Source organism: Protopterus annectens, chromosome 8.part0 (genome assembly GCF_019279795.1).
Source record: "Protopterus annectens isolate FY-2018-M chromosome 8.part0, PAN1.0, whole genome shotgun sequence".
Classification (NCBI taxonomy): Eukaryota; Metazoa; Chordata; order Ceratodontiformes; family Protopteridae; genus Protopterus; species Protopterus annectens.
The window spans coordinates 1,831,021,292-1,831,033,769 of NC_056741.1; the positions used below are offsets into that span (position 1 = coordinate 1,831,021,292).

Consider the following 12,478-nt stretch of genomic DNA (forward strand, 5'->3'; position numbering starts at 1 on the left):
TGTGTGCAATGCCATAAAAGTAATGGTAAACAACCAGATGCATTATGTTCTGTCACCACATGTAAAATGTTAATTCCAGAGTTACAATATCAGTCAAGTCAGTTATTTAGAAACTCTTCTGTACATCTTGCTAGACAAAAGTGGCATAAAACCACTGCACATTACAAAACAGATAAAAACAGAGACGACATTCATGGTGAACTCGACAAAAAGATTTAATAAACATCTAAGACACAGTCAGAGTGAGTTCAAAAAGTTCAGACAACATATGCAAGCACTTTTTCAAAAGTACATAAGAGCTTTAAAGTCAGCAGAACAGAATACTGACAAATATAATCTGGTTAGTAAAGAGTTAAAGGAACAGCAGTTAACTATGCTGATAAAAAAATAATTTACGACGTACATTTCTACATTTAGAAAATGGTTAAGCGTACACAGCACAAACTTTCATTCAGTTAAAGCAAGGCACTTAAATGGTGATTTTAAAACCATTTCATATAACAAAACAGTTCTGGCGTATAGAAATCAAATAAAAGTAATTAAACGCAGTAAAGACATGACATCACAAGACTGACATGCATGTATTTTCTTTTCATCTTAAGTGCAGCAAAAGGCAAATGACAGCAAATGCAAGTCATGTAAATATATTTGTTTTAAGCATGTGTTAGTTAAGCCAATATCTCTTTTGTTTCTTACAATATTTTGTAATTGTATGATAGCATAAAAAATAGCAAAGACCCCAGCAAAAATAGTATTCAAAAGCAATATTATGCATAGTTAGGAAAGTTGATGTTTATTACAACTGCATTCTAATATCAAGTTGCAAGTATATTAACGAATGACTGAAGGTACGAGTAAGTGCTGAAGGAGTTATGGGTTAAGCGTCTGGAATGCGCAGAAAGAAAAAAGTATGTTAGCGCAAACCTTTCCAGGCTGGAATGAGTAGTTACAAGGAATGTTGTAAAAGATAAAATGTTACTGGTACTGAAATTTATAAGGTCAAGGAAACAAGACTGGTCATCAGGCCAAATGGCTTACGTTTTTCTAAAACATTATTGTTAAGTATTCACATACAGCATTAAGCAAAATGTACAAGAGTCTACGAAATCAAATCAAAAAGCTAATGTGTAAGACCAAAGTATCACAGTCTAGGTAACAGCCAAAGGACAAGCATACATTCACTTCTCAGAGCATAAAGCAAATAAACAATACTGCAATAAAATGATGTATACTAAAGGGGGAAGGGCATGCTTTCAATTTTACACGAACTGTGTAAACAGTACTGCAAAAGGGACTCAAATAAAAGTGCAAAGTGGTAATACCAAAAATACATTTTAATGTTTCAAGTAATGCAATTAGCAGGCTTCAGTTTAATGCTAAGTTTGTAAACTGGACTGAGTGTACATTACAGCCATGTATATACAAATGCAAAAACAATCTGTACAAGCAGGTGTATTCTGTGCAGTATATAGTAAATGGTTTATCTGTGTAAATAGAGTAACAAGTCAAAGCTTGACATTTGTGACGTGTTTTTTTTTTTCAAAACAAGACTGCAATGCATTTGCAATCAAATACTCAAAATTGTCAATACATTACTGTATAGGACAACACTGTATAGAGTCATATTCAGATTCATCCCGTTCTAATAGTAATCATTGTCATCATTGTGTTGAAAACTATGTTAACTTGCTGTATCAAAAAGAAAACTAAAGGTTTTGTTTCCAAATGTGTTTCTAGTTAATAGCAATATAACTTAGCTAAAAAGTGCATACTAATGTAGACAGTTTGGATTTAAAATACAACATAGGGAATGTATACAGTGATAGATATGTTTAAAAATGTATAAATGCATGTGCGCATCTATTTGCTAGTTAGATGCATATACACATCTGTTGCTATAATATATGTAGAAATAATATAGTTAGTTAAATACATGTATTTCTGTTGGTTAGCATACATATATTCTGGTACAGCTTGAGACAAGCTGAATGTTCAGTGTCTGGAACATGCTTCAAGGGCTATTGATAAAAATGCAGCTGCGAGAGAAGACACGCAGCATTCAACACAGACATCTGCATTTCATTTGCATCATTCTGAATATCAAAACAGAGGGAATTACAATATTTCACGAATAAAACTTAGGAAAATGCTACACAAAATAGAACACAATACAATTTCAGTTGTAAAAAGCATACAGCATGTACGTTGGGGAAGATAACATTTAACAAAAATATAACAGCATGGTTCGCTAAACAAGGTCAGGCATCCATAAACGTAGAGAAAAAATCAAAGACTGACATAAACATTTCAGTAAACAGCTCTATCTCTATTAGATGCTGTACATTACCTCAAAAATGTAACAGTTCTGACAAGGGAAGACATCATGCAAAAATGTCACAGTGTGTAGACAACAACACAAAAATAAGAATAAACTCAACAGGGGGAAAAAGGGTATGGATTTCTACCAATACTCTGTTTATTTGTATAAATAACACAGTAATACAAAAAAACGACCATAGGTTAAAATACTTACCATTTTGGGTAACAGGCCAATACTTCATGCAGATCAAATGGTAAAAATACCATCCACTTGTACTATGATAGGACAACAATACCAAAAAACAATATTGCACTTCAATATTACATTTCCAAGTTTTAAAAATACCAATTGCAGATTTAAAAGCGCTTGGTATGAAAGCTAGTAGAACAAGATATCTCACAGATTGTACATTTACAAACATAATGACATCCTACTATTTAGTAAGTCATTACAAGTATCTTTGATAGACAGATTACAATTTAGTATAAAATGGACAATATTGCCTTCAAATTTCAAAATGTTTGTTAAAGCGGCACCACAGTTTGTATGTGTAGTTTCAAATAACCCAGTGTTAATAGTAAAAGACAAAAACAGAAGCTGACACTGCCCATAATTGGTGGGACATATTCAGAGGATGGTCATCATTTGGGACCAAACTGCTAAATTGGTTAATACATCCTGTGTTAGCAGTTTTGGGGGTCATAATAATAATAATAATAATAATAATGACAGCTTAGAATTGTTTCATATGTTTCAGGTTACAAAGAGTTGTGATAACTCAACAAGTCATGGTAAATACTGTAAATAGCAATGCTAAAAGAAACAAATGCAGTCTTTTCTTTAACTAAAGTTTAGTCCGTTCCTCTAAAAAAATAAAAAAATAAAATAAAATAAGGGGGACCTGAAAGAATAATAGTAACTGTTGCTAGCATGAATATTAGTTTGAATAAAAAGCTGCAAGAATTATATGAAATATAAAGGGGTAATTAAGGAATAGTATAAAATGCTGAAAAATAAAAAGTATAAAGTGTGCTGGCAAGCATATATAGCTTAATTAGATATCGGCATCCATGTAAACAAGTATGTTATTGAAAAACAAATAACTGCGCAGATGGCAGCTGGAAGGACATCAGTGAATTAAAGAGATGTAACATCAAGCAAGACAAAGTTATAACATCAAGTTTCAGATAGTGCTGGAACACCACGTTTCAGATAATGCAAGACTGAGTTTCCATGGATCATCAAACTACAAAGAACCAAGGACAAGGAAACAAAGGAAAACTGTTATACAAAGAAAGAACTGTTCATAGGTTCATAGGTTCATACTAGGCTATCTGCCCTAGGGCATTTATAAGCCTAGCCAGAGTGTGTTTAGCTTTCGCCACCCATTTTAAATTAATTTTGCTATGCTCTTTTTCGAGGTTAGTAAACTGTGCCTCTGTCTAACAGTGACACAGAAGTGATACCCGGGGTAAACCTACGATCTCCCATCCACTCATCAAGATTCCTCTTGAAGAGAGTCAATGAGGGACTCTGCCTAAACTGGACTGGGATTTTATTCCAGAGTGAGGGGAGCCTCTGGGTTATGAATCTGTACCTCCAACATGTCCTATTTATTTCAGTGCTGAGGTTCAAGTCTCTCGAGCGCGTGGCTCGATGGGATTTGGATTTTCTGAGGTGTAGCATGTCCATTAATTCCAGGTTGGACATGGCTTTATATGTCAGGCACAGATCACCTCTGAGCAAGCAGTATGCCACTGAGAAGAGTTGGAGTTTCTTTAACCAGGCAGCATATGGCATCTGTTTGAGCCCTTTGATCCTCTTGGTGATGTACTTTTGGGGTCTTTCCAGTTGCTGCAGGTGTCTGGTAAGGTACATCCCAAAAGGGGCATTGTACTCAATTATGGGCCTGATGAGGGATGAGTAAAGAGGCACAATGACCTCCCTTGATCTAGATGTGAATCCCTTCATGATTAGGTGGGCTATATAAAATGTTTTTCTAACCAATTTGGCCACGTGGTTGTCAAATGAGAGATTGCTATCAACTTGGGTCCCCAAGTCCCTAATTACTTCTTCTGTACTTAATGGATTACCACCTATGTGGTAATTTGTGGGCACTTTGTTTTTGCCAAAGGGGATGACTATACACTTTTTGGCGTTTAGGTTGAGGCTATGGCTCTGGCAGCAGTTGTCTGTTTCTATGAGGCCCTTTTGGAGGATGTTTGTGTCGGCTGGAGAGTCGATTATGGCGCCCAGTTTGCAGTCATCTGCGAACTTGGTCAGCCACAGTCCTTCCGTGTTGGCCTGTACCTCCGAGAAATATATACCGAACAAGAGAGGTCACAGGACTGAGCCTTGTGGGACGCCACTTGTAACTGGTTTGGACTCTGACATGGCTTCAGCAATTCTAACCATGTGTTATACATCAGACTTTGAGAAAAAATATCAGGCTTTTTGTGTAAATATGGGTGTGTATAAACAAGCCTGGGGAATTTGTCACAGAGAGCTGACAGATTCTGTGTTGCATGCTTGCAGATCCGAAAGGAAAATGTAACAGTAAAGCGTATTAACTGAAGCAGTTTGTGTATTTATTGTATTTAGTTCGATACAGTAATAAGACTTGTTGATCACAATAAATAGTTAAATATACTTTGGTATGCATGCATGTAAATGCAAGTAACAGCAAGAAACCAACAGAAGAGAGTACATAATATATTTCTAGATGCATATATATGCAAGTAACAGCAAGAAACCATATATATATATATATATATAATTTTGTATATATATATATATATATATATATATATATATATATATATATACACACACATATATATATATATATATATATATATATATATATATATATATATATATATATATATATATATATATATATATCGCTTGAGAATCTCGAAAAACTGAAATACCGAATTTTAGTTTTCCGAAATTCAAATCCTGAAACCTTACAAGCCCGAAACACCAAAAGCGTGAATCTTAAAATCCCGAACATACATTACAAACACAACACATGCATACACATACACACACTCTCCCCCCACAATCAATAATACAATCCTAAAATACAAATAAGCAGGTGGGCAAGCCCACCTGCACCCCCATGTGGGGGGGGCTGTACCCCCACACCCCCTACATATATATTCTAACTCTGAGACTGCACAACTGCACACACAAAGGTAACTCACACCCACACATTTGACAGCCCCTTGCACACACACATCACAACCAAAACACACACTAACATACACTACAGCCCATAACCTACACACACATACAAACTTACCTGCACTTAGATCCATTCATACATCGCAACACCAGAAGCTCCGAATGTTGGGATTTTGAATTTCGCGCTTCTGGTGTTTTGCAATTTCAAGCTTTTGGGCTTAGAATTTCAGAAAACTGAAATTCGATATTTCAGTTTTTTTTTTAAATTCTAAAGGGAACCCATATATCTATATCTTTTTAATTAGGAAGAATAAGGAAATGACTATCAGCGTTGATAGTTAAAAGGTATAGAAACGTGTACAGGGAGGGGAACGATTACTGACAGAAAGGGAGAGAGTGAGAGAAAGGGAACTATCAACAATGATAGCTGGTAATTACACAATAGTGTAAAGGAAATGAGTATCCGTGATGATACAAAGATTATACAAAGTATAATGAAAGAGATAGAGATGAAGAAAAACAAACTTGAAAGAAGGACACAAACATTTTACCTAATCCCACAAATGCTCGAGTATCAGCTAAATGCGACTGTTTCAGAAAGCGACAAATGAGATCTGAGGTAATTGAGAGAGAGGGATTCTGTGTAGATGTAAAGCTAGAGAGTTTGTGGCTGGTGCAAACTGTAATAACAGCTGCGTCAGTTCTGATATCAGAACCAAACCCATATGTCAAGGACTGAATGAAGATTGACATCACATCATTTAGATGATGTTTTACAGACTGCAGATAGCCTAGATGGTGGAGTTGGAAACTGAAAATGATGATGAGCTATCTAGAATCCGAGGTCTTACTGCGGGATGGTCTAAATAGGAGGTTAATATAAGAATCTTTCATTTTTGGGATTGCTGTGCAGTAGTCTTATTCTGTGAAAAGATGTACATTCTTCAGAACCACCGCCCTGAATGATGTTCTGTTAATATACTTTTTTATGGGATGAATCTAAAATTGATACTGAGACCTTGTTTGGAACTAGCAATCTTCTGGACTAAAACACTTGATCCCTTTTGACTGGGAGGCATGTTCTATATTGACTTTTTTTTACAATCTTGCTTCTCAACTTGTAGGCTTACTGTACTTGATGAGGAGGTCCTATGGAGCCAACTGCATTTGTCTTTCAAAAAGATTCATCTTGTATAATAATTTTGTATTGTCTGCAAAACGTGATTGCCTGTGGTGACCTCTTGCCCTGTGCAGAATAACTGAAATGTGCCTCTGTACATGAAGACCTCATTTTCTCTTTTTTTGTAAGTCTAAAATAGTACCGTCAGTTGCTGACTGTTGAATTAGAAATCTTGTATTACTGGAAATTTGGTAGTCTTGGTATGGGATCCTCAATGTAAACCTAGTTCTAAGACATTAATTTTGTTTTTATACTGCCCCTAGCATACTTGCCTTTGAAATGTCTACAGCATTGTGCATGCGTTTCAATTTATGAATTCCTGTTTTGCCAACTGTATCAACTAATTAGTTTGATTTGTTGGTAGCATAATTGCTTGGGGCACACTGCATATTCTTCCTGGATTTGCTTTAAAATAAGTTGTTGATAGGAAACCTTGAGGATTAAATACCCTAAAAGTCAAGGTATACTTTTTCCATATTTATCTTGCAATTTGAATTTTTTATGAAAATGTAAAGATACAAGAGTTACAGCTTTACTTCTGTTAAAAATTGATTACTAAAGAGCATATTGTGTAAGCTGTGTCAGCCTTTTGGTTTAGCTGGAGGATTTGAATATGGACGTTAACTATTTGCTTTCAGAACATCATTGAAAATGTAATGAAGTAGAGGTCCTGTCCATTGTGAGTCTCATTATCTTTCAAAATATCTTATCTGGATAACACAAATTCTTAACAGGGCAGTAGAAATATTTTGCTATAACATTCTGTCCCCACAAAATAAGTATTGTTTGTTTTAGAGGAGAATATGAATGCTGAGAGGAAACATTTCTACTATTAGAATCATGAGGGAAATGAGAATGTATTTGCATTATTTAAAATTCACATCTGCATCGGCTGTGTTAGGATTTGTTTTTGGTGTTACCTTTCAGCACCACTGTGAGTGGAGAGCAGTATTTTGGTACTATTGATGGCAACTTCATATTCCATTTTGGGGAGTAGTTTAAATGTCAATATCCCCTATAATACTGTTATAATTTCTTATCCTGTTTCCTATGATAATTCACCATTGTTCACATTAAAAGTCTTCCCTGGCGTTTTTCCCCTCTTTCTTGTTAAACTTCCTGCTGTGCATTTAAAAAAAAGATTGTTGCATACCGTTTATGCGGCCCTTATTTTACTATGTACATTGGTATTTGTACTCTTGTCAGCACTTTGTTTAATGCAAATACTTATTATATTTAGTTGTGTTGTACTAACTTTTTGGCTGTTTGTCACTCAGGTTGTGGCTTAAAATAGTCCCTGAACTAGCTCCCTTACTCTAAGAAAGACAGATGAAAATGCAGTCAGCAGCATACCACATTTATATTTCACCCATTTGTTTTGGTTTTGGTTGAAGATCTTTGAAGTAAACTGTGATCAACTGAGAAGCATGAAACACTTAGACAAAATGACTCTGTTGATGCAAGTCATGAAGCAGTGAGAGCAGCAAAACTAAATGAAGAAAGCTCCTAACACCACTGGATATATGTGCATCTTGCACACCAGCCAAGGTTTATGGAACTCTTATATGAGAGGGGCATAGCCTTTCATAGGGTTAAAGACACTACTAACGAAAACTGGGAAAAGAAGTGCACTTAACATGAATAAATGCAAACATCATTATTTACTGTGACAGTGACTTGCCCAAACTGAGATTTTAATTTATCCATTTGGCTGCTGTTTTTGACTAAAGAAAACAAAACAGTTTTTGATTAAAAAAACAAAACATTTTACTTACTTTATCCATTTCTTCTAAATACCAGTCAATGAAATCTCTTTTTTCTTCATGTGATATAGCCCTTTTGTGTTCCTCTAATACCTGTCTTAAGGTATCTTGGATTGCATCAACATTTTTAAAAATTCTTTGAAAGGGAAGCGGGAGGCCTCTGACGATGGGTACTGTATTGTAAACCTGTGGTTTGTAAAATAAGAAAAGTAGTAAGTTAGGCCAGGTCATAGTTTGTTATATGATCTCTGAAACAGCCAAGTCCAAAAAAATGCAGCAGAAGTGCTTTTGTCATAAATGAAAACTTTACCCTGAAGATGACTGCAAACTTGGTGGCATCATAGACTCCCTAGTGCACACCAATATCCTCCAAGAGGAACCATCCCAAACAAATAGCTGCTGTCAAAACCATGGACTAAAATTAAATGCCAAACAGTATATAATATTATCCTTCAGCAAGCATGACTCCCTTTATCACTATCACATTGACAACATACAAGTGAAAATTGATCCCCTAGTTAGGGATCCAGGAACTTATGTCAATAATGAACTGTCCTTTGATCACCATGTATCTACTATTGCAAGAAAGTTTTTTTTTCATTAGACAGCTTTATCTAAAGGTATTGCATCCAGGTTCAGGGATGTAATCATTCTACTGTACTCGGCACTTATTAGGCTAATCATTGAGTATAATGCCCCTTTAGGTAAGTATGTGTCCAAACATGTCACAATTGGAATGGTCATATTGCTTTCTCACTAAAAAAAAAAAAAAGCACCTGAATTATAAAAACTATGCAGACCGTCTAAAAGCCTTGACCCTTTCCTCAGCATCAAATAGGTTACTAACAGGCAACCTCTACCTCGCATATAGAGCTTCATCAGACACTATTATTTTGTGCATTTGTAAATCCATTGGTGTTATAAGCACCTGCTCAAGGGATGTCAGTCTGTTTTGCTAAATAAATAGAACATGTTGGAGGGATAGGTATGTATCACAGAGCATGCTGCTTCTATGGAATTGCCTTCCACTCCATGCAAAGCAAAGTACTTATCTTACTTTGTTCAAATGTAATTTGGACAAATGGATGGGAAACCTCAAATTCACCTCTGGTTTAGCACCCCTGACCCCTCATAGACAGGGGAAACATGTAAATGTCCTAGCATATCCTTGGTCAGCCCATCTCTGAGACATTCCTATGCAAAATATTAAGGCTAAAAACTAACATGGGAATGTAAGGCTAGTTTCAGAAAACAATGAAGTGAGCAAACAGCTTGTGATATTCCATTCTGGGACATCAGCTAACCACTAAATGAGGCTGTGCTGAAAGCCAGCATTTACCAAGTACTACCTGTTTACGACAAACCGAGTACCTAACCTCCAGCTGCTTTTGACCTTGCTCTTAGTGCCTACCGTACAGAGTAAATAAAAAAATGTCTGCTGTGGTAACTCCACCAAGAATATTTAAGCATTAATTTTACACAGCATATTCAGGATATCTTTTTATGATATAATTCAAGTTGACAGCAGTGTTATTAGAATACTGACTAAAGAGTAGTGTTGCACAATGGTTAATGAAAACTTTACTTAAAAAGCAACAACTGTCTTGAAGTCAGAAGATTCTAGTACTTTGTTTAATACAAGGAAAGCAGAGCATATCATTATTCTCCTTCAAAGCAGGATTTGCATGCACTTTAATCACATAACCAATGATTATAGCTAATGTTTTTTTTTTTTTTTTGCTTTAAATGATCACTTAAGGTATTGGCAAACATACATTAACAGAAAAGAAAACAAACCATAATAATTGTTTCCATTCACATGTATTATATGTCACATATATTTTCTTTTTTTGTAACTATCATCAGTACAAGATTATATAAATTGCTGAATTCCTGCCTTTCCTTAAACCTTACTCCTCCTCCTGAACATTATTCTGTATGTATTGTTCCCACAATTTCCATTTATTTCTATGTAATTTGCTCCTACCTTTTTCGAAAGATCTCTCTTCCAGTTCTTTTTTCTCTTTTTTAATATTCAGTGTTCCATCTCAAAAAATCATTTCCTTAGTTACAGCCATTTGCTCTCCCAATATTCCTGACAGAGTACTCTGTAGGAAATTTTTAAAATCTGCCACTTCATTGCACTGCCAAAATATATGTTCCCAATTACCAATTTCTTCCCTCATTACAGCTCAGACATTTGTTATCTAACTGAGGAAAATTTTTTTGAAGTTTGCTTGGGGTATAAAAATACCTTGGCAAATGCTTCCAAACAAAGATCCCAAACCTTCTTCATTTTGTTGCATAGTTTCAATTCCTGATTTCTTTTTTTATTTTATTTACAGTTTTAAAGTATGACTGATATCATTATGTCATTGCCAGAGTATCCCGCAATGTCATCAATGTGCAGGGGCGTGAGTGATGACATCAGCTTTGTGAGGCAGTGTCTGTTTGTTGGACTCTCGGATACCTGGGAAATTTAAAAAAAAAAAAAAAAACTTCAGTTGTCCAGAGAAAGCAGAAGATGTCTTCCTAGAACTTAAGTACAGTAACTTGCTTGTGCTATGCAAAGTAATGTGGAATATACGCTCTACATATTCTTTGGTGCAGTTACAGCTATGGGAATGGCGTGTCAGTGCCGGTTTAGTAGAGGGAAGGAGGCTGTTGTTTGTTAATGTTGGTGTGCAAGCAAAATGGTAACTATGAACTGTAAGTAATTGGGGATTTTTCACTTCTTTTGGTTAAACTGTGGTTAACAGTTTTGCCCATTTCAGTACAGTGACTTGATTTAACTGTGAGGGTCTTAAATTTGGTATTTTTCTTATTATAATTGCACATAATGTTTTACTTATGTATAACGTGCTTATTCATTTTAACTTGTTTTATTTTTATCTTAAGTTTAGAGGATCAGTTCTTTTTCTGGCTTTCAAACATGATCAGAGGTATGGGTACAACTGTTATTTATAAAATCAAGTGTCTTGTTTGATAAACTTTTGCTGAACCCTTTTTTTGGTGACTTAACTGATTATATGTTTGCTCATGCAGTTTAAATCAATTTTCTTAAATTCTCTATTTAATCTTTTTTTTTTTAACTTGAGTGCTTAATTACACTTTCACTGTAGAACAAAGTAAGAGTCAGTAAGAGCAGTTCCCGAAACATTTGGCGACTGGTTGGGGGTATGAGGTGCTGGCTTGTTAGTGCTACTTTTATTTAGTAGTGAGATTTATTATGTTACTGTTTTTTTCCTGCCAAGATGGTATTGTCAGTTGACTTTCTCAAGCTTGTGGACTTGCTTAATGAGGTATTGCATTGAGGGAGGGAGGGATGATAAATTTAAGAGTTGCTTTTCGGTAGCAGTTTTCATTAGTGGAGTGGCTCCTCCCATCATGCTGCTTCATTTTTCACGAACTGTCTGAATACATAGTGTATGTTGGAATGCCAGGGAATGACTACACCAACAGAAGTTTAGCCTCTAAGCAAGTTCGATTGTTGTGGGGATAAGTTCCACTCTGGTAAACCGTGTACCTTAATTTCACTGTATGAAGTAGACTAAAGTGTCTTTTTTTTCTTATTTGTCTGGGCAGGGGTTGGCTGTGATTAATTAGCAATTTAGCCCTGGTAAATGCTGGATGTTGTGCTTTGGTAGAAGAACGAATTGCGGAGTTAAATCTGGTGATTCTGATTTGTGCTCACAGTGATGTTCCTATCATATTCTGGCATGTGTACATAGGTGAGGGGGGTAGCATTTTTATCAGATTAGATTATGAAAAAGAAGCTGGCCTTATGCTGTGATGAAAGTTTAGGTGAAGCACTGCTAACTTGAAGGGGGAATCGTACAGATCATGTCTAAATTATAGGAATACTTGGGCAATTTTTTTTTGTTTTAAAACTTTCCATAAAGAATCACGGTGACTGATACAGACTAGATGTAATTCATATAATTATTCTGGTGGTGTTTGCTTTCTTTGGTTTGGAGTAAAATGTATATATAATTCAGCAAGTTTATTCTGTACAGTTCTAGAGTG

General features: G+C 35.4%; 1 protein-coding gene across 1 annotated transcript in view; it reads right to left on the minus strand.

The window, feature by feature from the left end:
* LOC122809660 (cytochrome P450 2U1-like) overlaps positions 1–12,478 on the minus strand; it is a 322,309-nt gene that overhangs the window by 172,781 nt on the left and 137,050 nt on the right. Inside the window, exon 4 of the mRNA XM_044081319.1 lies at positions 8,465–8,638. Coding sequence (XP_043937254.1) covers positions 8,465–8,638 — 174 coding nt within the window. The remainder of the gene's footprint in view (positions 1–8,464; positions 8,639–12,478) is intronic.